At 41.2% G+C, this 20,758-nt stretch overlaps 1 protein-coding gene across 4 annotated transcripts in view; it reads right to left on the bottom strand.

Annotated features, from left to right (window-relative positions):
- DMXL1 (Dmx like 1) overlaps positions 1-20,758 on the bottom strand; it is a 187,131-nt gene that overhangs the window by 157,403 nt on the left and 8,970 nt on the right. For all 4 annotated transcript variants that reach the window (XM_055387254.2, XM_055387255.2, XM_019028210.3 and 1 more), the window contains exon 2: positions 995-1,120. In XM_055387254.2, coding sequence (XP_055243229.2) covers positions 995-1,120 — 126 coding nt within the window. The remainder of the gene's footprint in view (positions 1-994; positions 1,121-20,758) is intronic.

The following is a 20,758-nucleotide window of genomic DNA, read 5'->3' as shown; positions in this document are numbered from 1 at the left end:
AACAGGCCTCAACAAAAGATAGAGGACACCTGTAACTATATTAAAGGGAAGGAATACCATGTAACAAAAAGAACAGTAGTCCAACAAATATGTAAAGATTCAGAAAACAGAAACTCGTTTTATAATTAATATCTTTAACTCCCAGGTGGCAACTTTTAATCCTAGAAAGTTTACCTCAAATGAAGATTAGATTTAAAAACAAATGATTGGGTCCATGGACTCTTAATATGACCATTTTGATTCCTTACACAAAATGTTCTAGTGGAATCATATGAGTGTCCAGTCTAGCTACAACTATATATAGGCCTTACCACCTATGCCTATATGGAGTTATTTTAAGCTATATATTATGCTGCCTTGCCTAGTAGTATGACTTTCTCATTCTGGTACTACAGGAACTGTATTTAACCTGATCTAGAAGAATTTTATACTTCGTTACTTTTGTTTATGTTGTTGCTATTTTACTTTCAAGGTTACCTTTCTACTTTTCATATGCAAATAGAAGTCCAGATAAAGTTTTTCACTTTTCTTATGGGCTTAGAATATTATAAACTCTCAAAGAGTTTTTCATTTCCACAAAAAGTTACACAGCCCTTGTTACATAGAAGTTACAAGGAGATAACTACCTGTTCACAGATTAAAAAAAAAAAAATACTCTAAATCATTTCCTTTAGTTTATTTGTAAATATTGAAGATTTATTGTTACTCCTTTCCCCCAGTCCAATCACCTTTTAAATACGTAAGCTTTAGACTCATTCTATATCAGTAAGTATTGTATTTCTTTCTCAGAGAAGATGATGCTATAATTTAAAATTATATAAGAATAGAATTTCTGGCACTCTATAGAATGCATCTTAGACAGCCAAAAATTCTTCTACCTACACTATCTTTGAAACAAAGCCAAGTCTCTAATTCAATAGGAAATACACACTTCAGAAATTATCCTGACAAAAACCATATTCCAAACAAATTTGTATATTAGAAGATTACAAACCTTGCCTTGTTGCATTGAACAGTCTACACATCCCACTTGAATATTTCCATGTTTAGCTCCTGGGATTATCTGTAATCTTTCAAAATCGCTTCCCAGTATTACAATGTCACATCCAGATGCATAAGCCTAAAAAAATAAATAAATAAAAATGATAAAAGTGTCAAGGAAACATTTACCATGTAGAATACTAGTATTAACTATCATGTTTTAAGGCAGGGAGAATAAATGTTTTAAAAGACCAATTTTAGATGTTTTCTTTTAAAAAAAAAATCTACATTTGGCACTATTTCCCTTACCTCCCCATATAAAGCCTATTAGCAAATTCTGTCAGTCCTTTCTGCAAAATATGCATCAACTCTGAACTCTGTCCACTTTTTTCTTTTTTCTTTTCTTTTTTTTTTGAGATGGAGTCTCACTCTGTCGCCCAGGCTGGAGTGCAGTGGCGCAATCTCGGCTCACTCCAAGTTCCGCCTCCCAGGTTCACGCCATTCTCCTGCCTCAACTTCCCGAGTAGCTGAGACTACAGGTGCCCACCACCACGCCCGGCTAATTTTTTGTATTTTTAGTAGAGACGGGGTTTCACCGTGTTAGCCAGGATGGTCTTGATCTCCTGACCTCGTGATCCGCCCGCCTCGGCCTCCCAAAGTGCTGGGATTACCGGCGTGAGCCACTGCGCCCGGCCCACTTTTTTCATCTCCAGTGAATGCTACCACCCTTGTCTAAACTGAACCATGATCATCTCTCTCCTATTCTACTAACAGCAAACTTCCATTCTTGCCTCCCTCTAATGCATTTCCACAAAGAGTGATATTTGAAAAATGTTTACTGCACCAAGTAATTTTCTGTGCTTAAACCCCTGAACAGTTTTCCACTGCACTTGGAATAAAATCTCAACACCTTACCATGGTCAATATCCTAAATGGTGGTCCTTCTATAAACCCATCTCAGGCTATTCTTTCCTTCTCTCAGTTGGCTCTTGTTTCTGTTCCTTTTTACATCTCAAGGTGTTTATCTGCCTTTTATCTGCCTGGTCTTTTCTAGTTAGCTGCTTTCCAACATTCAGGCCACAATTCCCAACCACTATCTCTCCCATTACTTTCTATCACATTACTGTTTACTTTCTTCACGGCATATATCACAATTTTTAAATGTCTTTTGTCCATATCTATTATTAAAAGTTAAATTCCAAAAAGGAAGGATTCAAGTTTATCTTGTTCTCTACTCTAGTCCTCAATTCTAACACAAGGGCCTAGAATGCAGCTAATAATTTATAAGTGGAATAAATGAAGCATTTAATTTCACAAAAACAGTCATCACAACAAAAGAAAGTATACATAGCTCAAGACTTGTTGCCAAGCATTTCAAAGCTCTTTTTCAATTTTACAACACTTAGCATAACTCTCCCAACTACAACTCTTCTTTTGTGTATCCTTTTCCCTACCACCTTCTTTGATCACAGGAGTTTTTTCCATTACAGGGTACATGGTTGTTCTCCTAGGATTCATATTATAGACTGGCACACGTTACAACAATAAGACATCTAACGTTTTCCAACCTGAGTTCATAAAGTTTTTATCAACTCTCTACTTGCTCATTTTTGCACACGCACACATATTTAAAAATTATACTTCAGGCTGGGCATGGTGGCTCATGCCTGTAATCCCAGCACTTTGGCAGGCTGAGGCAGGCGGATCACCTGAGGTCTGGAGTTCAAGACCAGCCTGACCAACATGCAGAAACCCCGTCTCTACTAAAAATACAAAATTAGCTGGGCATGGTCGTGCATGCCTGTAATCTCAGCTACTTGGGAGGCTGAGGCAGGAGAATCGCTTGAACCCGGGAGGTGGAGGTTGCAGCAAGCTGAGATCGCGCCATTGCACTCCAGCCTAGGCAACAAGAGCAAAACTCCATCTCAAAAAAAAAAAAATTATACTTCATATATACCTTAATTCCTACCAAAACCAAAATTATTCTGTATACTCTATCAAAAAATATTAAAAATGGGACTTGAGAGAACATACAAATGAATGTGCTATATGGAAAAGAAAATCAAGGCCCAAATAAGTTGATAACATCTTAGTGGCAGAGTGGGGCTTCAGAACCTGATCTCTTGATTTTTGGTCTCCTGCTATTTCCATGGTACCAACAGGGCCTTCCCTAGTTAACATGCTTGCCTGGAATTTTACCTAAAAATTAGAAAGAATAATCAAGTATGATTCCACTAGTTTCACAAAGTGAAAAGAACTAGCTCAAACAAACAAAAAAAATCACATGATGATCTCCTCTCCTATATAAATATCCATGATGGGATCATAAGGCTTGTCATAAGACCATAGCAAGAATAAATTCCAACGGCTAATTTTAAGAGAAGTTGTCTTTCAAATAATTTAGAAACTAATTTTTCTCCTTGATATTAAATTTTGAGAATACTGATTGTCACTGTTTCTCAAAATATTGTGTTGAATTTTACATGTTTACAATTTAGATTTGCTCCCTTCTAAACAACATTTTCAGTTTCCTTTCAGTGGAATAAAAAAACTCATGTCTTCACAACTTCACCTTTGTTATACCTGAAATTATCTACCTAATTTCAGATATTATGTTGCAAGTATTTTGTCAAACATGACCCAAAATTTTCCCACATCAAGTCTATATTAATTTTGAAGCCCACACAAATTACTACTTAATACAAATATTACACTTGCAGAGTTGAGAAATGTAAAGTAATCCCAGAAATAAACACTTAGTACTATACAGAGAAAAATACCAACTAATAACACAATTACCACTTCATCATTCAATGACTTATCTAGTTCTGAACTACCCTTGTTCTTTTGCTGCTGCTGCATCATACTACTACTATTTCACTTTTTCTCAGCGATGGTACTAGAAGTTAACAAAGCTGTCTCCGTAGTCTTGGTAAATTTTAAATCAAATAAAATTATTGAACTTGGCTAAGCATGGTGGCTCACATCTGTAATCCCAGAACCTTGGGAGGCCAAGACAGGTGAGTCGCTTGGGTCCAGGAGTTAAAGACTAGCTTGGGCAACATGGCGAAACCAGCTCTACAGAAAACACAAAAAATTAGCTGGTTGCAGTGGCGCACGCCTGTAGTCCCAGCTACCAAAAAGGCTGAGGTGGGAGGATAACCTGAGCCCAGAAGGTCAAGGCTGTGGTGAGCATCACTACACTCCAGCCCAGGCAACAGAGTGAGACCTTGTCTAAAAATAAAAAATTAAAAAAAAAAAAAAAAAGATTGTGCAAGTCTGCAGTTACTTCCTCTACTGAAGACTTGAACCCCTCAAAGTAATTTGTGAAGGTTGAAATCAACTTCTTCCAAACTCTTGGTAATGTTGATATTTTGACCTCCTCCTATGCATTGCAAATGTCCCTAATGGCATCTAGAATGGTGAAGCCTTTCCAGAAGGTTTTCAATTTACTTTGTCCAGATCAATCAGAGGAATCATTATCTATAGCAGCTATAGCCTTATGAAATAACTTTCTTAAATAAGACTTTAAAAGTTGGAAGCATTTCTTGGTTCATGGACTACAGAATGAATGTTTTAGCAAGCATAAAAACTACATTAATCTCCTTGTACACCTGCCTGATCAGAGCACAGGTCATTGTCAATGAACAGCAATATTTTGAAAGGAGATCTTTTTTCTCAGCAGTAGGTCTCAACAGCGGGCTGGAAATATTCAGTAAACTGTGCTGTATACATAGGTGCTGTCATCTGGGCTTTGTTGTTCCACTTGTAGAGCACAGGCAGACTAGGTTTAGCATAATTCTTAAAGACTCTAGGATTCTCAGAATGATAAATGGGCATGGGCTTCAACTTAAAGTTACCAACTGCATTAGCCCCTAACAAGAGTCAGCCTGTCCTTTGAAGCTTTGAAGCCAGGCATTGACCTCTCCTCTCTAGTTATGAAAGGCCTAGATGGCATCTTCTTCCAACAGAAGGCTGTTTCATCTGCTTTAAAATCTGTTCTTTCGCATAGCCACCTTCATCAATTATCTCAGCTAGATCTTCTGGATAACATGCCGAAGCTTCTACATCACTCAGCGCTTGCTGCTTTACCTTGCACTTATAGGTTATAAAGATGACTTCTTTCCTTAAACCTCACGAACCAACCTCTGCTGGCTTCAAACTTTAATTTTGCAGCTTCCTCACCTCTCCCAGCCTTCACGGAACTGAAAAGAGTTAGGGTCTTGCTCTGGATTAGGCTTTGGCTTAAAGGAATGTTGTGGCTGGTCTGATCTTCTAGCCAGACCACTCAAACCTTCTCCATATAAGCAATAAGGCTATTTTGCTTCCTTATCATTCATGTGTTCAATGGAGCAGAACTTTTATTAATAGTTTCCTTTGGAATTTGCCCTTTGCATTTACAACGGCTAACTAGCACAATAGGCCTAGCTTTTGGCCCATCTTGACACACCCTCCTAAATAAACTTAATCATTTCTAGCTTTTGATTTAAAGAAAGAGATGTGCAACTCTTCCTTTCTGAACACTTAAAAGACACTGTAGGGTTGTCACTATTCTAATTTCTATATCATTGTGTCTCAGTGAATAGGGAGGTCTGAGCAGAAAAGAGATACGAGAGAAAAGCCAATTGGTGGTGTAGTCACAAAACACAAAACATTTATTAAGTTTACTGTCCTACAGGAGCGCAGTTCATTGGCATTCCACAACCATTACAATAGTAACAAAGATCACTGATCATCATAACAGATATAATAATAATTTTAAAAGGGGCCAGGGATGGTGGCTCACACCTGTAATCCCAGCACTCTGGGAGGCCAAGGCAGGCAGATCACTTGAGGTCAGGAGTTCAAGACCAGCCTGGCCAACATGGTGAAATCCAGTCTCTACTAAAAATATGAAAATTAGCCAGAAGTGTTCATTTGAACCCAGGAGGCAGAGGTTGCACTGAGCCAACATCGTGTTGCTGCACTCCAGCCTGGGCGACAGAGCAAGACTCTGTTCAAAAATAATAATAATAAAAGTTTGAAATATTTTGAGAATTACCAAAATGCGACATGGAGACACAAAGTGAGCGCGTGCAACTGGAAAAATAGTGCTGACAGATTTGCCCAACAAAGGGTTGCCACAAAACTTCAATTTGTAAAAATCATAATACTTGAAGTGCAATAAAGGAAAGAGCAAGAAAACAAGATATGCCTGTATTCAAGAAAACTGAAAACATGTCCACACAAAAACCTGTACATCAATGTTCATACCACCATTATTCATAATGGCCACAAAGGGAAACAACTCAAATGTCCATCAACTGTCAATGGCTAAACAAAATATAGTATATATCCATACAATGGAATATTATTAAGCCATAAAAAGTACTAGTAAATGCTAGAACATGGATGAACTTTACAAAAGACCACATATTTTATTATTTCACTTATATGAAATGTCCAGAATAGACAAATCCATAGAGTCAGTAAGGTAGTTGGTGCAAATAAGCAAACAAGCAATGTAAGTGGCTGTAAGATAGCAGCTGCCAGTGGCTAGGGGTAGTGGCAAATAGACAGTGACTGGTAATAGACATGGGATTTCTCTTGGGGGTGAGGAAAATGTTCTATAATCAGATTGTGGTAATACACATTGTTAATACACTAAAACCACTAAAATTTACACTTTAAAAGGGTGAACTTTATGGTATATAAATTATATTTCAATAAAGCTGTTATTTAAAAAATAATAACTGTGGCTCCAAAAAGGTGGTATTTCACTTGCCTCCAAAGAAAATGAAAAACAGATTCATACAACATCGCACCTGTAATCCCACCTAATCAGGAGGCTAAGGAGAAAAGATCGCTTGAGCCCAGGAGTTTGAGATCAGCCTGGGCAACACAGCAAGACCCTATGTGAAAAAAAAAGAAAAAGAATTTTTCTTAAATAAAAGAAAAAGAAAACCCAAAACAAATATACAGTGCTGAAAGTATCACCAGAAATAACCCAGAACTCACATATGAAGACAAGACAGTTCCTGCGGCCACAGGAATGAAAAAAGACAATTTTCAGAAATGAAAAAAGACAAAGAGACTTCCACATTCACAACACCCCTCCCCCAATTCTGCCCAGCACCTAGGGCACAGAAAATTTCCCCAAGCATTGTTTCTACACTGGAAAAAGGTAGATTATGGTGAACAGCCAGCTTCCCCACCATATTGGGTTCTCTAGCAGGATATCTATCCCAGCCCTAACCCATAAGAAGCACCACAAGTGCCTAAAGAAATATCTCTGAGGACAGGGAGAAACAAAGAGGGCAGGCAGTATTATCTGCATCCCTGAAAATAGTGCTCCATAACTCAGCCAAAGGAGATGCCACATGAGAGAGGCTGTTCAGTAGTAACACCACCCTGTAGGAGGTTTGTCCCACAGGTTTCCAGCACATGAACCCTTAGCCAGCTTTCCCCCTCTGCTGAGATACCTCCTGTGGGATCTCCTCACTTTAGGAACAGCAGCCCTTTGATGGTTTACTAGAGCCAAGGTGAACCTGGACTTAAGGCAACACCTGGAGCCTAAAAAGCGGCAGTGGCTTAGCAGTGAAGAATCTCCAAGTAAAGATATCCAATATAAACCAAAACAAGCCAAAGACTAGAATAACTAATCCATAAATGCAAAGACATAGGTGTGCATTCACAAGAAACAGCAGACCAAGCACACTGGATCACGCCTGTAATCCCAACACTGGGAGGCCAAAACAGGAGGATCCCTTGAGCCTAGGAGTTTGAAACCAGGCTGGGCAGCACAGCAAGACTTGCCTCTACAAAAAAACAAAAATAAAAACATTAGCTGGGTGTGGTGGCATGTGCCTGTAGTCCCAGCTACTAAGGAGGCTGAGATGGGAGGACAACTTGAACTGGTAAATTAAGGCTGCAGTGAGCTGTGATCTCACCACTGCACTCCAGCCTGGGCAACAGAGCAAGACACTGTCAAATAAATAAATAAATAAATAAATGCAGCAAACAGGGAACCATGATCTCACCAAACAAAGCAAGGAACCTGACCCCAACCAGTAGGCGATATGTGAGCTCTCTGACCAAGAATTCAAAATAGTTTTAAGGAAACAACTATTCTCTAAGATAAGACAAAAAGCAATCCAGAAATTTATCAGAAAAAGTTAATAAACAGATTGAAATATTTTTAAAAAATCAAACAAATCTTGGAACTGAGAAATACATTTGCTGAACTGAAAAATTCATTAGAGGCTCTCCATAGAAGAATGGATCAAGCAGAAGAAAGAATCAGTGAGCTCAAAGACAGGCTATTTAAAAACACACAGAGGACTGCCAGGCACGGTGGCTCACGCCTGTAATCCCAGCACTTTGGGAGGCCAAGGCAGGCTGATCATGAGGTCAAGAGATCGAGACCACCCTGGCCAACATGGTGAAACCCCGTCTCTACTAAAAATACAAAAAAAAATTAGCCGGGCATGGTAGCAGGTGCCGGTAATCCCAGCTACTTGGGAGGCTGAGGCAGGAGAATCGCTTGAACCCGGGAGGCAGAGGTTGCAGTGAGCCGAGATCGCGCCATTGCTCTCCAGCCTGGGCAAAAAGAGTGAAACTCTGTCTCAAAAAAAAAAAAAAAAAAAAAGAGGAAAAAAACAAAAAAGAAAAGTAATGAAGTTGCCTACAAGATACAAAAAATTACCTCAAAAAATAAAATCTAAGAATTGGCATTCAAGAGGGATTTGAACAAGAGAAAGTAGAAAGCTTATCCAGAGAAGTAACAGAAAACTTTCTAAAACTTCAGAAAAGACATAAATATCCAGGTAGACAAAGGCCAAAAAACCCCAAACAGATTTGACCCAAATACTACTAACCCCAAGTGGCCGGGCACAGTGGCTCACACCTGTAATCCCAGTACTTTGGGAGGTTGAGGCACGCAAATCACCTGAGGTCCGGAGTTCGAGACCAACCTGGCCAACATGGTGAAACCCTGTCTCTACTAAAAACACAAAAATTAGCTGGGTGTGGTGGTGGGCGCCTATAATTCCAGCTACTCGGGAGGCTGAGGCAGGAGAATCACTTGAACCCGGGAGGCAGAGGTTGCAGTGAGCCGAGATCTCACCATTGCACTCCAGCATGGGCGACAAGAGCGAAAGTCCTTCTCAAAAAAAAAAAAAAAAAAAAAGACTAACCCGAAGCATAAAATAATCAAACTCTCAAAAGTCAAGGACAAAGAGAAAATCCTAAAAGCAGTACAAAAGCTGGGTGCAGTGGCTCAAGTCTGTAATCCCAGCACTTTGGGAGGCCAAGGCGGGTGGATCACCTGAGGTCTGGAGTTCAAGACCAGCCTGACCAACCTGGAGAAACCCCATCTCTACTAAAAATACAAAATTAGCTGGGTGTGGTGGCGTATGCCTGTAATCCCAGCTACTCAGGAAAGCTGAGCCAGAAGAATTGCTTGAACCCAGGAGGTGGAGGTTGCGGTGAGCCAAGATTGCGCCACTGCACACCAGCCTGGGCAACAAGAGTGAAACTGTCTCAAAAAAAAAAAAAAGGCAGTACCAAAAATGAAGTGGCTGTGCACAAGACTGATGCTTGTAATCCCAGCACTTTGGGAGGCCAAGGTGGGTGGATCACTTGAGGCCAGGAGTTTGAGACCAGCCTGGCCAAAACGGCAAAACCCCATCTCTACTAAAAAAATACAAAAATGAGCAGGGTGTGGTGGTGCGCGCCTGTAATTCCAGCTACTCGGGAGGCTGAGGCATGAAAACTGATTGAACCCAGGAGGCAGAGGCTGCAGTGAGCTGAGATGGTGCCACTGCACTCTAGCCTGGGTGATGGAATGAGACTCTGTCTCAAAAAAAAAAAAAAAAAAAATATACATACATATATATATATATATATATATATATATATATATATATATACGCATATATACTGGAGCTCCAATTTGTCTGGCAAAAGATTCATCAAGAGAAACCACATAGGCCAGGAGGGAGCTAGATGACACTTTCAAAATGCTAAAAGACAAAATGTTGTCTTCTATAAATATTGTAGCCAGCAAAGTTATCCTTCTAATATGAAGGAGAGATAAAGTATTTCCCAGACAAAGGGTGACAAAATTCACCACCATTAAGACTTGCAAAAATGCTAAAGGGAGTCCTTCAACATGAAATTTTAAAAAACCACTAATATGCAAAAAAAAAAATTGTTTTGGAAGATACAAAACTCACTGAAAAAATTAAGTCACAGACAAATCTAGAAGAATACTGTAATTGTGGTGTGTAACCTATTCATAACTCTATTATGAAGCCCAAAAGACAAATCTATCAAAAACAATATCTACAATAACTTTTTAAGAGACAGGCAATATAAAAACAGGCAAATTAAGACAACTGAAAGCCAAAAATGTGAGTATAGAATTTTATTTTTATTTGTTTCTATTCTTTGAGATATAAGCTGTCATACCTTTAAGATAATAATGCACTTCAATAAGATGTTTTATGTGAGCCTCATGGTAGCCACAGTGCCAAAAACAATAATACTTTAAAAATAAACAGTAACAAAGTAAAACACACTAACAGAGAAGAGCATTTAACCACAAAGGATAACAGTAAGAAAGGAAGAGAGGAGTAGAAAAACAACCAGAAAAACAGCAAAATGCTAGTAGTAAATCCTTACTTACCAATAATACTTTTTTAAAGGCAAAACTCACAATTACTTTTGCAGCAACCTAACAACACAATGTAAAGGGGCTTTATTCTCCCATTAGAAGGCACAGAGTGGCTGAATAAATGAAGAAAAAAGAACCAACTCTATACTGCCCACAAGAAACCCACCTCACCAACAAAAGCATACATAGGCTGAAAGTAAAGGGGTGGAAAAAGATATTCCATGCAACTGAAAACCAAAAAATAGCTTGACTAGCTATACTTACATCAGATAAAATAAGCTACAAATCAAAGACAGACTATAAAGAGACAAAGATTACTATATAACGATAAAGCAGTCAATCCAGAAATAGTATAAACAATTATAAATATCTCTATCACCCAACACCAGAGCTCTCAAGCATATAAAGCAAACACTGCTGGGCGTGGTGCCTCACACCTGTAATCCCAGCACTTTGGGAGGCCGAGGCTGGCAGATCACCTGAAGTCAGGAGTTCAAGGCCAGTCTAGCCAACATGGTGAAACCCTGTCTCTACTAAAAATACAAAAATTAGCCAGGCATGGTGGAGGGTGCCTGTAATCCCAGCTACTTGGGAGGCTGAGGCAAGAGAATCACTTGAACCTGGGAGGCAGAGGGTGCACTCAGCAGAGATAGCGCCATTGCACTCCAGCCTGGGCAACAGAACGAGACTCTGTCTCAAAAATAAATAAATAAATAAAAATAAAGCCCCCTCCCCCTCCCCCTCTCCCCACGGTCTCCCTCTCCCTCTCTTTCCACGGTCTCCCTCTGATGCCGAGCTGAAGCTGGAAGGTACTGCTGCCATCTCGGCTCACTGCAACCTCCCTGCCTGATTCTCCTGCCTCAGCCTGCCGAGTGCCTGTGACTGCAGGCACGTGCCACCACACCTGACTGGTTTTCGTATTTTTTTGGTGGAGACGGGGTTTCGCTGTGTTGGCTGGGCTGGTCTCCAGCTCCTAACCGCGAGTGATCCGCCAGCCTCGGCCTCCCGAGGTGCCGAGATTGCAGACGGAGTCTCGTTCACTCAGTGCTCAATGGCGGCCAGGCTGGAGTGCAGTGGCGTGATCTCGGCTCGCTACAACCTCCACCTCCCAGCCGCCTGCCTTGGCCTCCCAAAGAGCTGAGATTGCAGCCTCTGCCCGGCCGCCACCCTGTCTGGGAAGTGAGGAGCGTCTCTGCCTGACTGCCCATCGTCTGGGATGTGAGGAGCCCTCTGCCTGGCTGCCCAGTCTGGAAAGTGAGGAGCATCTCTGCCCGGCCGCCATCCCATCTAGGAAGTGAGGAGCGCCTCTTCCCGGCCACCATCCCATCTAGGAAGTGAGGAGCGTCTCTGCCCGGCCGCCCATCGTCTGAAATGTGGGGAGCGCCTCTGCCCCGTCACCCCGTCTGGGATGTGAGGAGCGCCTCTGCCCAGCCGCGACCCCGTCTGGGAGGTGAGGAGTGTCTCTGCCCGGCCGCCCCTTCTGAGAAGTGAGGAGACCCTCTGCCTGGCAACCGCCCCGTCTGAGAAGTGAGGAGCCCCTCCGCCCGGCAGCCGTCCCATCTGAGAAGTGAGGAGCCCCTCCGCCCGGCAGCCACCCCGTCTGGGAAGTGAGGAGCGTCCCCGCCCGGCAGCCACCCCGTCCGGGAGGGAGGTGGGGGGTCAGCCCCCGCCAGGCCAGCCGCCCCGTCCGGGAGGGAGGTGGGGGGGTCAGCCCCCCGTCCGGCCAGCCGCCCCGCCAGGGAGGGGGGTGTGGGAGGTCAGCCCCCCGCCCGGCCAGCCGCCCCGTCCGGGAGGGAGGTGGTGGGGGTCAGCCCCCCACCCGGCCAGCCACGCCGTCCGGGAGGGAGGTGGGGGGGTCAGCCCCCCGCCCGGCCAGCTGCCCCGTCCGGGAGGTGAGGGGCGCCTCTGCCCGGCTGCCCCTGCTGGGAAGTGAGGAGCCCCTCTGCCCGGCCACCACCCCGTCTGGGAGGTGTGCCCAGCGGCTCATTGAGAACGGGCCATGATGACAATGGCGGTTTTGTGGAATAGAAAGCGGGGAAAGGTGGGGAAAAGATGAGAAATCCGATGGTTGCCGTGTCTGTGTAGAAAGAAGTAGACATGGGAGACTTCATTTTGTTCCGTACTAAGAAAAATTCTTCTGCCTTGGGATCCTGTTGATCGGTGACCCTACCCCCAATCCTGTGCTCTCTGAAACATGTGCTGTGTCCACTCAGGTTTAAATGGATTAAGGGCGGTGCAAGATGTGCTTTGTTAAACAGATGCTTGAAGGCAGCATGCTCCTTAATAGTCATCACCACTCCCTAATCTCAAGTACCCAGGGACACAAACACTGGGGAAGGCCGCAGGGTCTCTGCCTACGAAAACCAGAGACCTTTGTTCACTTGTTTATCTGCTGACCTTCCCTCCACTATTGTCCTATGACCCTGCCAAATCCCCCTCTGGGAGAAACACCCAAGAATGATCAATAAAAAAATAATAATAAAAAAATAAAGCAAACATGAATAGATCTAAATAGAATGCAATACAATAACGTAGGAGAATTTAACACCCCACTCTCAGTAATAGACAGATCTAACAGAAGAATCAACAAAGAACATCAGTTAAACGATACACTAGATCTAATAGGCCTGACATTTAAAGAACACCCACCTAACCGCTGCAGAATATACATTATTTTCATCAGCACATAGACTATTCCCAAGAATAGACATATCTGAGGTCACAAAACAAGTCTGAACAATTTTTTGAAAAACAGAAATTATATCAAGTACCTTTTCTCACTACAATGGAATAAAACTAGAAATCAGTAAGAAAACCCTCAGAAACTTCACAAATATGCTCCTGAATGACCAATGGATCAATAACAAAATTAAGAAGGAAATTAAAACTTTCTTAAAACAAATGAAAATGGGAATACAACATAACAAAATCTATAGGATACAGCAAAAGCAGTACTAAGAAAAGTTGAAAGCAATAAATGCTTACATTAAAAAAGTAGAAAAAAGAAAAAAAGTAGAAAGACTTCAAATAACCTAATAATGCACCTCAAGGAACTTGAAAAACAAGAACAAATCAAACCCAAATTTGTACAAAGAAAAAATAAAGATCAGAGCATAAATAAATGAAATAGAGACAAAAAAAAGATCAACGAAACGAAACTTTTTAATGAAAAGTTAAAATCAACAAAACTGTGGCTTGACTAAGAAAAAAAGAGAAGACCCAAGTAAGTAACAAATTAAATAGAAGACAAAACAACTAGATCAAAGAAATAAAAGGAATCCTTATGAACAACCATATACCAGCAAATTCAATAAAATCCAGAAGTGAGTGGATAAATTCCTGGACACATACAACCTACCAAGATTGAACCATAAGGAAACAGAAAACCTCACCAAATCAATAATGAGTAATGAGATGGAAGCCATAATAAAAAGTATCTTATCAAAGAAAAGCTCAGGATCTGATGGCTTCACTGCTGAATTCTATCAAACATTTAAAGAAGAACTAACACCAATTATACTCAAACTCTTCAAAAAAAATTCAAAACCTCAACAAATCAATATTGAGTAATGAGATGGAAGCCATAATAAAAAGTATTTTATCAAAGAAAAGCTCAGGACCTGATGGTTTCACTGCTGAATTCTATCAAACATTTAAAGAAGAACTAACACCAATTCTACTCAAACTCTTCAAAAAAACTGAAGAGAAAGGGACTTCCAAACTCATCCTATGAGACCAGCATTATCCTGACACCAAAACCAGACAAAGCAACAACAACAACAACAAAAAACTACAAGCCCATATCACACATGAAGACAGATACAAAAATTCTCAATAAAATACCTGCAAACCAAATTGAACAACACATTAAAAGATCATTCACCATGATAAAGTGGCATTCATCCCAGGGACCCAAGGATGGTTCAACATATGTGATATGGTTTGGCTCTGTGTCCCCACCCAAATCTCATCTTGAATGGTACTCCCATAATTTCCATGTGTTGTGGAAGGGACCAGGTGGGAGATAATTGAATCATGGGGGCGGTTTACCCCATACTGTTCTCACGGTAGTGAATAAGTCTCACGAGATCTGATGGTTTGATAAGGGGAAACCCATTTTGCTTGGCTCTCATTCTCTCTCTTGCCACTGCCATGTGAGATGTGCCTTTCACCTTCAGCCATGATTGTGAGGCCTCGCCAGCCATATGGAACTCTAAGTCCAATAAACCTCTTTTGTAACTTGCTCAGTCTTGGGTATGTCTTTATCAGTAGCATGAAGAGACTAATACAATATGTAAATCAATAAACGTGATATATCACCTTAACAGAACCAAGAACAAAAACCATATGATAGTTTCAACAGATCCTGGAAAAGCATTTGATAAAATTTAACATCCCTTTATGATAAAAACCCTCAACAAACTGGGCATAGGAGGAACATTCCTCACAATAATAAAGATTATTTATGAAAAACCCACAGCTAACGTCATTCTAAATAGGGAAAAACTGAAGATTTTTCCTCTAAGATCTGGAACAAGAATGCCGACTTTCACCACTTTTATTCAGTATATAGTACTAGAAGTCCTGGCCAGAGCAGTTAAGCAAGAGAAAAAAATAAAGGGTAACCAAATTGGAAAGGAAGAACTCAAATTAGCCTTGTTCACAAATGATATGATTGTATACTCAGAACAGCCTTAAGATTGCACCAAAAAAACCTGTTAGAACGGATGAACAAATTCAGTAAAATTCCAGGATGCAAAATCAACATACAAAAATCAGCAGCATTTCTATACATCAATGGTGTATAGAATAGCATACACCATTGTATGCTCACCAATGGCGAGCAATCTTACAAAGAAATCAGAAAGCAATCCCATTACAATACCTTTGAAGAACAGAAAAAATCCAGAATTATTATTATTATATTTATTTATTTATTTATTTTTGAGACAGAGTCTCACTCTGTTGCCCAGGCTGGAGTGCAGTGGCACCAATCTTGGTTCACTGCAGCCTGTGCCTCCCGGGTTCAAGCGACTCTCATGCCTCAGTCTCACGAGTAGCTAGGACTACAGGTGCACACCACCATGCCTGGCTAATTTTTTTGTATTTTTAATAGAGACGGGGTTTCACCATGCTGGCTAGGGTGATCTTGAACTCTTGGCCTCACGTGATCTGCCCTCCTCAGCCTCCCAAAGTGATGAGATTACAGGAGTGAGCCCCTGTGACCAGCTGGAATTAATTTAACCAAAGAAGTGAAAGATTTGTACAAGGAAAACTATAAAACTCTGATGAAAGAAATTGATGCAGACACACACAAAATGGAAAGATATTCCATGCTCATGGATTGGAAGAATTAATATTGTCAAAATGACCACACAGAAGACAATTTTAGGATCTTTTTTTTTTTTTTTTTTGAGACGGAGTTTCACTCTTGTTGCCCAGGGTGGAGTGCAATGGCGTGATCTTGGCTCACCACAACCTCCACCTCCCAGGTTCAAGCAATTCTCCTGCCTCAGCCTCCCGAGTAGCTGGAATTACAGGCATGTGCCACCACGCCGGGCTAATTTTATATTTTTAGTAGAGATGGGGTTTTTCCATGTTGGTCACATGCTGGTCTCGAACTCACAGCCTCAGATGATCCACCCGCCTCAGCCTCCCAAAGTGCTAGGATTACAAGCGTGAGCCACAGCACCCAGCCAAGGATCGTTTTTTCCATTCCTGTGAAGAGTATTTTTGGTATTCTGATACAGATTACATTCTTCAAAGAAATAGAAAAAATGACCCTAAAATTTAGGTGGAGCCACAAACACCCCAAATAGCCAAAACAATTTTAAGCAAAAAGAATGCTTTTGGGGAAAAGGTCAGGCACAGTCGCTCACGCCTGAAATCCCAGCATTTTGGGAGTCCGAGGCGGGTGAATCACTTGAGGTCAAGAGTTCGAGACCAGCGCGGCCAAAATGGCAAAACCCTGTCTCTATTATAAATACAAAAATTAGCCGGGCATGATGGTGTGCACCTGTAATCCCAGCTACCTGGAGGCTGAGGCAGGAGAATTGCTTGAACCCAGGAGGCAGAGGTTGCAGGGAGCCAAGAATGAGCCACCACACTCCAGCCTGGGCAATAGCACAAGACTCCGTCTTAAAAAAAAAAAGGGGGGGGGGGGAATACATGAACAGACATTTCTAAAAAGAAGACATACAAATGGCCAACAGGTATATGAAAAAATGTTCAACATCACAAATCATCAGAAAAATGCAAATAAAAACTATAAACATATATCATCTCACCCCAGTTAAAATGGCTTTTAACAAGAAGACTGGAAATAGCAGATGTTCTCAAAGATGCAGAGAAAGGGGAACCCTGGTACTGTGTTGGTGGGAATGTAAATTAGTAAAACCACTACAGATAACTGTATGCAGGTTCTCAAAAACCTAAAAACTAGTCAGGCACGGTGGCTCAGGGCTGTAATGTCAGCATTTTGGGAGGCCAAGGCAGGCGGATCACCTGAGGCCAGGAGTTTGAGACCAGCCTGTCTCACATAAAACCCCATGTCTACTAAAAACACAAAAATTAGCCAGGCGCGGTGGCACACACCTGTAATCCCAGCTACTCTGAGGCAGAGGCAGCAGAATCACTTGAACCCAGGAGGCGGAGGTTGCAGTGAGCCAAGGTTGTGTCACTGCACTCCAGCCTGGGCAACAGAGCAAGACTCTATCTCAAAAAAACCAAAAACCTAATAACTGAACAACCGTATGATCCAGCAATTCCATTACTGGGTATATATGCAAAAGAATGAAATTCAGTACATCAAAAAGACATCTATCTGCCCATGTTTTTGCCGCACTATTCACAGTACCCAAGATAATAAAATCAACCTGAGTGCCCATCAATGGATGAAAAAAATGTAGTATATGTACACAATGAAATATTATTCAGCCATTAAAAAGAATGAAATCCCGCCATTTGCAGCAACAAGGATGGAACTACACTTTGGGAAGTCAAGGTGGGCAGGTCACTTGAGGCCAGGAGTTTGAGACCAGCCTGGTCAACACGGTGAACCATCTCTACTAAAAAATATATATGTGTGTATATACAAAACTTAGCCAGGCATGGTGGCGCATGCCTGTAATCACAGCTACTGGGGAGGCTGAGGCACAACAATCGCCTGAACCTGGGAAGCAGAGGTTGCAGTGAGCCAAGATCATGCCACTGCATTCCAGCCTTTTTGAGACTCTGACAAAACAAACAAACAATAAAAAGGATGGAACTGGAGGTCATTCTAAGTGACATAAGCCAAGCTCGGAAAGACAAATATATCACATGTTCTCATTCATATGTGGGAGCTACAAAAGTGGATCTCATAGAGAGCAGACTGATGGTTACCAGAGGGCTAAGGAGGTTGGGGGAGACGACGAAGAGAAGTTGAATAATTGGAACTAATAAACAGTTTGAGGGAAGTCATAAGACCTAGTGTTGGACAGATCACTACTGTAAATGTAGTTTACAATAATCTATTGTATATTTCAAAACAGCTAGACGAATTCAAATAGTTCTAGCATAAACACAAATATTTAAGGTGCTGGATATGCCAAGTACAGTGATTTAATCTTTACAAATTATATGAATGTATTAAATTATCACATTTACTTTGAAAGCATGTACATCTATTAGGCATCAATTAAAAAATAAAATAAGGCCAGGCATGGCAGCTCACGTCTATAAATAATCCCAGCACCCTGGGAGGCCAATGTGGGAGGACTGCTTGAGCCCAGGAGTTCACGACCAGTCTGGGTAATACAGTGAGACCCCAATCTACAAAAAATTTTAAAAATTAGCCAGGCATGGTGGGACATGCCTGTCATCCCAGCTACTTGGGACACTGCGGTGGGAGGATCTACTTGAGCCAAGGAAGTTGAAGCTGCGGTGAGCTGTGTTCACACTATTGCACTCCAACCTGGGCAACAGAGTGAGACCCTGTCTCTAAAAAAATAAAATAAGCCAGGCATGGTGGCACATGTCTGTAGTCCCAGCTACTCAAGAGGCTGAGGTAGCATGACTGTTTAAACTCAAGAGTTTGAGGCTGCAGTGAGTTATGACTGCACCACTACACTGCAGCCTGGGAAACACTGTAAGACTCTGTCTCTAAAAAAAATTAAAAATAAATAAAATAAAAATTGATTTTATAAAACATTCTAAGAACATGTATATACGTGTATGTGTGTGTGTGTGTGTGTGTATATAACCTTAAGAAAACTTCCTCTGGGAAATAATTATGACAGTCAGCAATCAATTCAGACAACAATAAACTTAGGCTCCTGAAGGAAGGGCAAGAATCATGTTTATTCATAATTCTTTCTCATATTTTTAGATAGCAGGACCCCAAATGCAGTAAAAACTCAATTTTTATTTCCAAAGGAACTCTTTTCTTAAATCCTTTATAACTTATGGCCAAAAACTACCTTCAAATACACATAAGAACAAAATTCTCCAGGCAGTCTCAATTTGTCCCCATTAGTGAAAACGAAAAGGTTAAGCAAGGGTACCTCTGGTTAAAATTGGTAAAGTCTAAGTTGGTCTTCAATCTTTGTTTCTGCGGCTCTATATCTTCTTCACATTAACTTCTCATCTACACTTCTTGCATCCAACACTTAGGAGTTCTTATTCCTCCTATAAAAACAAAACCTAACCAGGAGCCAACTATATATACCTGTTAATTGACTTAAGTGTGAAGATGTTTGAGTCAAAGTATGTTCTCAAGCAGTTTTTACACATTAAAATATGTTGTATTTTAAAAAGGTTCTGACTCAGGTAAAGATTTTAGCTACCAATAAACAATGCCTCGCACACATATGGCATCAATAAATGTTAGTTAAATGAATCAAAGAAGAGTGCTATTTCTGTGGGGAGTAAATAGAAAGCTGAAATCACACTTTCTTACCCTAAGGCCTTCCAAGAAGTCATCTGGATTTGACTTTTTGAGGATTTTAAGCTGGGAGTGAAGAAGGGGAGGCAGCCCAAACGCAGCTGTCTTCTTTGCCTTGCCCAGAACAGACAGCTTAGTCCTTGGAGCGCTTCTGACTCCAGCACAGGTTTTCTTTGTCCCATTTGTCCTCATGTATTTACTAAGCCCTACCTTGCCAGCTGTTTGGAATGCAATATGAAGTCACTGCCCCTAGAGGTAGTACAATTCTAGTGGGTAACATCTGAAAAAGGAATTATAAGATAGGCTACAAATAGGAAGATCATCTAGTCTGACTAGGGACATCAAAACCAAGCCTTTAGGGATGAGTTAGCCAGATTTACATCTTTTTTGCCTAGGGAGGGGTAATTGAAAAGTTTCCTGAAGGGCTTGTGAAATGGCTTGAAAATAAGAAAGCGTTTCTTACCGTGTAAATGGAAAGACGTTAGATATAGCTACAGTTTAGGGAGGCAGCTATTACAGAGAGGAGGAAAAGTGATGAGAGACTAGAAAAGTACAGTAAAATGCACTGGGAAGAATTCATACCTTATCCTAATTTGCCTTTTAAAATGATTCCCTCTGGCAATATTGTTTAAGTTGAAGACAAGTATGATTAAATACAGGGACACAGGTTAAAAGGCTATTTCAACAGAGTAACTGCACTACTGAAAAGACAAGTGGAAATATATTAAAATTACTCAGGAGACAGAATCTACAGGGCTTGATTGATTGTATAAGAAAAATGTGGGAGGATTAGGTGTTAAGGATATTTCCAAATCTTTGGCTTAAAAAAAAAAATAGCTGGATAATGGAACCATTCACAGAGATAATGAACACAGGAGGACGAACAAAACAAATTGGGGTGTGGGTTGGAAGGTGCACCAAGGTAGGGGAGTTGACTGAGTATAGAACACTTTATTTTACTTATATTATTTTTGAGACGAAGTCTTGCTCTGTCGCCCAGGATGGAGTGCAGTGAGGCAATCTTGGCTCACTGCAACCTCTGCCTCCTAGGTTCAAGCGATTATCCTGCCTCAACCTCCCGAGTAGCTGAGATCATAGGCACCCACCACCACACCTGGCTAATTTTTTGTATTTTTAGTAGAAACAGGGTTTCATCATGTTGGCCAGGCTGGCCTAGAACTCCTGACCTCAAGCAATCC

The sequence above is a fragment of the Gorilla gorilla genome, chromosome 4, assembly GCF_029281585.2.
Source record: "Gorilla gorilla gorilla isolate KB3781 chromosome 4, NHGRI_mGorGor1-v2.1_pri, whole genome shotgun sequence".
Taxonomy (NCBI): domain Eukaryota; kingdom Metazoa; phylum Chordata; class Mammalia; order Primates; family Hominidae; genus Gorilla; species Gorilla gorilla.
The sequence above is the reverse complement of the archived record's forward strand: the minus strand, read 5'-3'. Positions and strand labels throughout refer to the sequence as shown.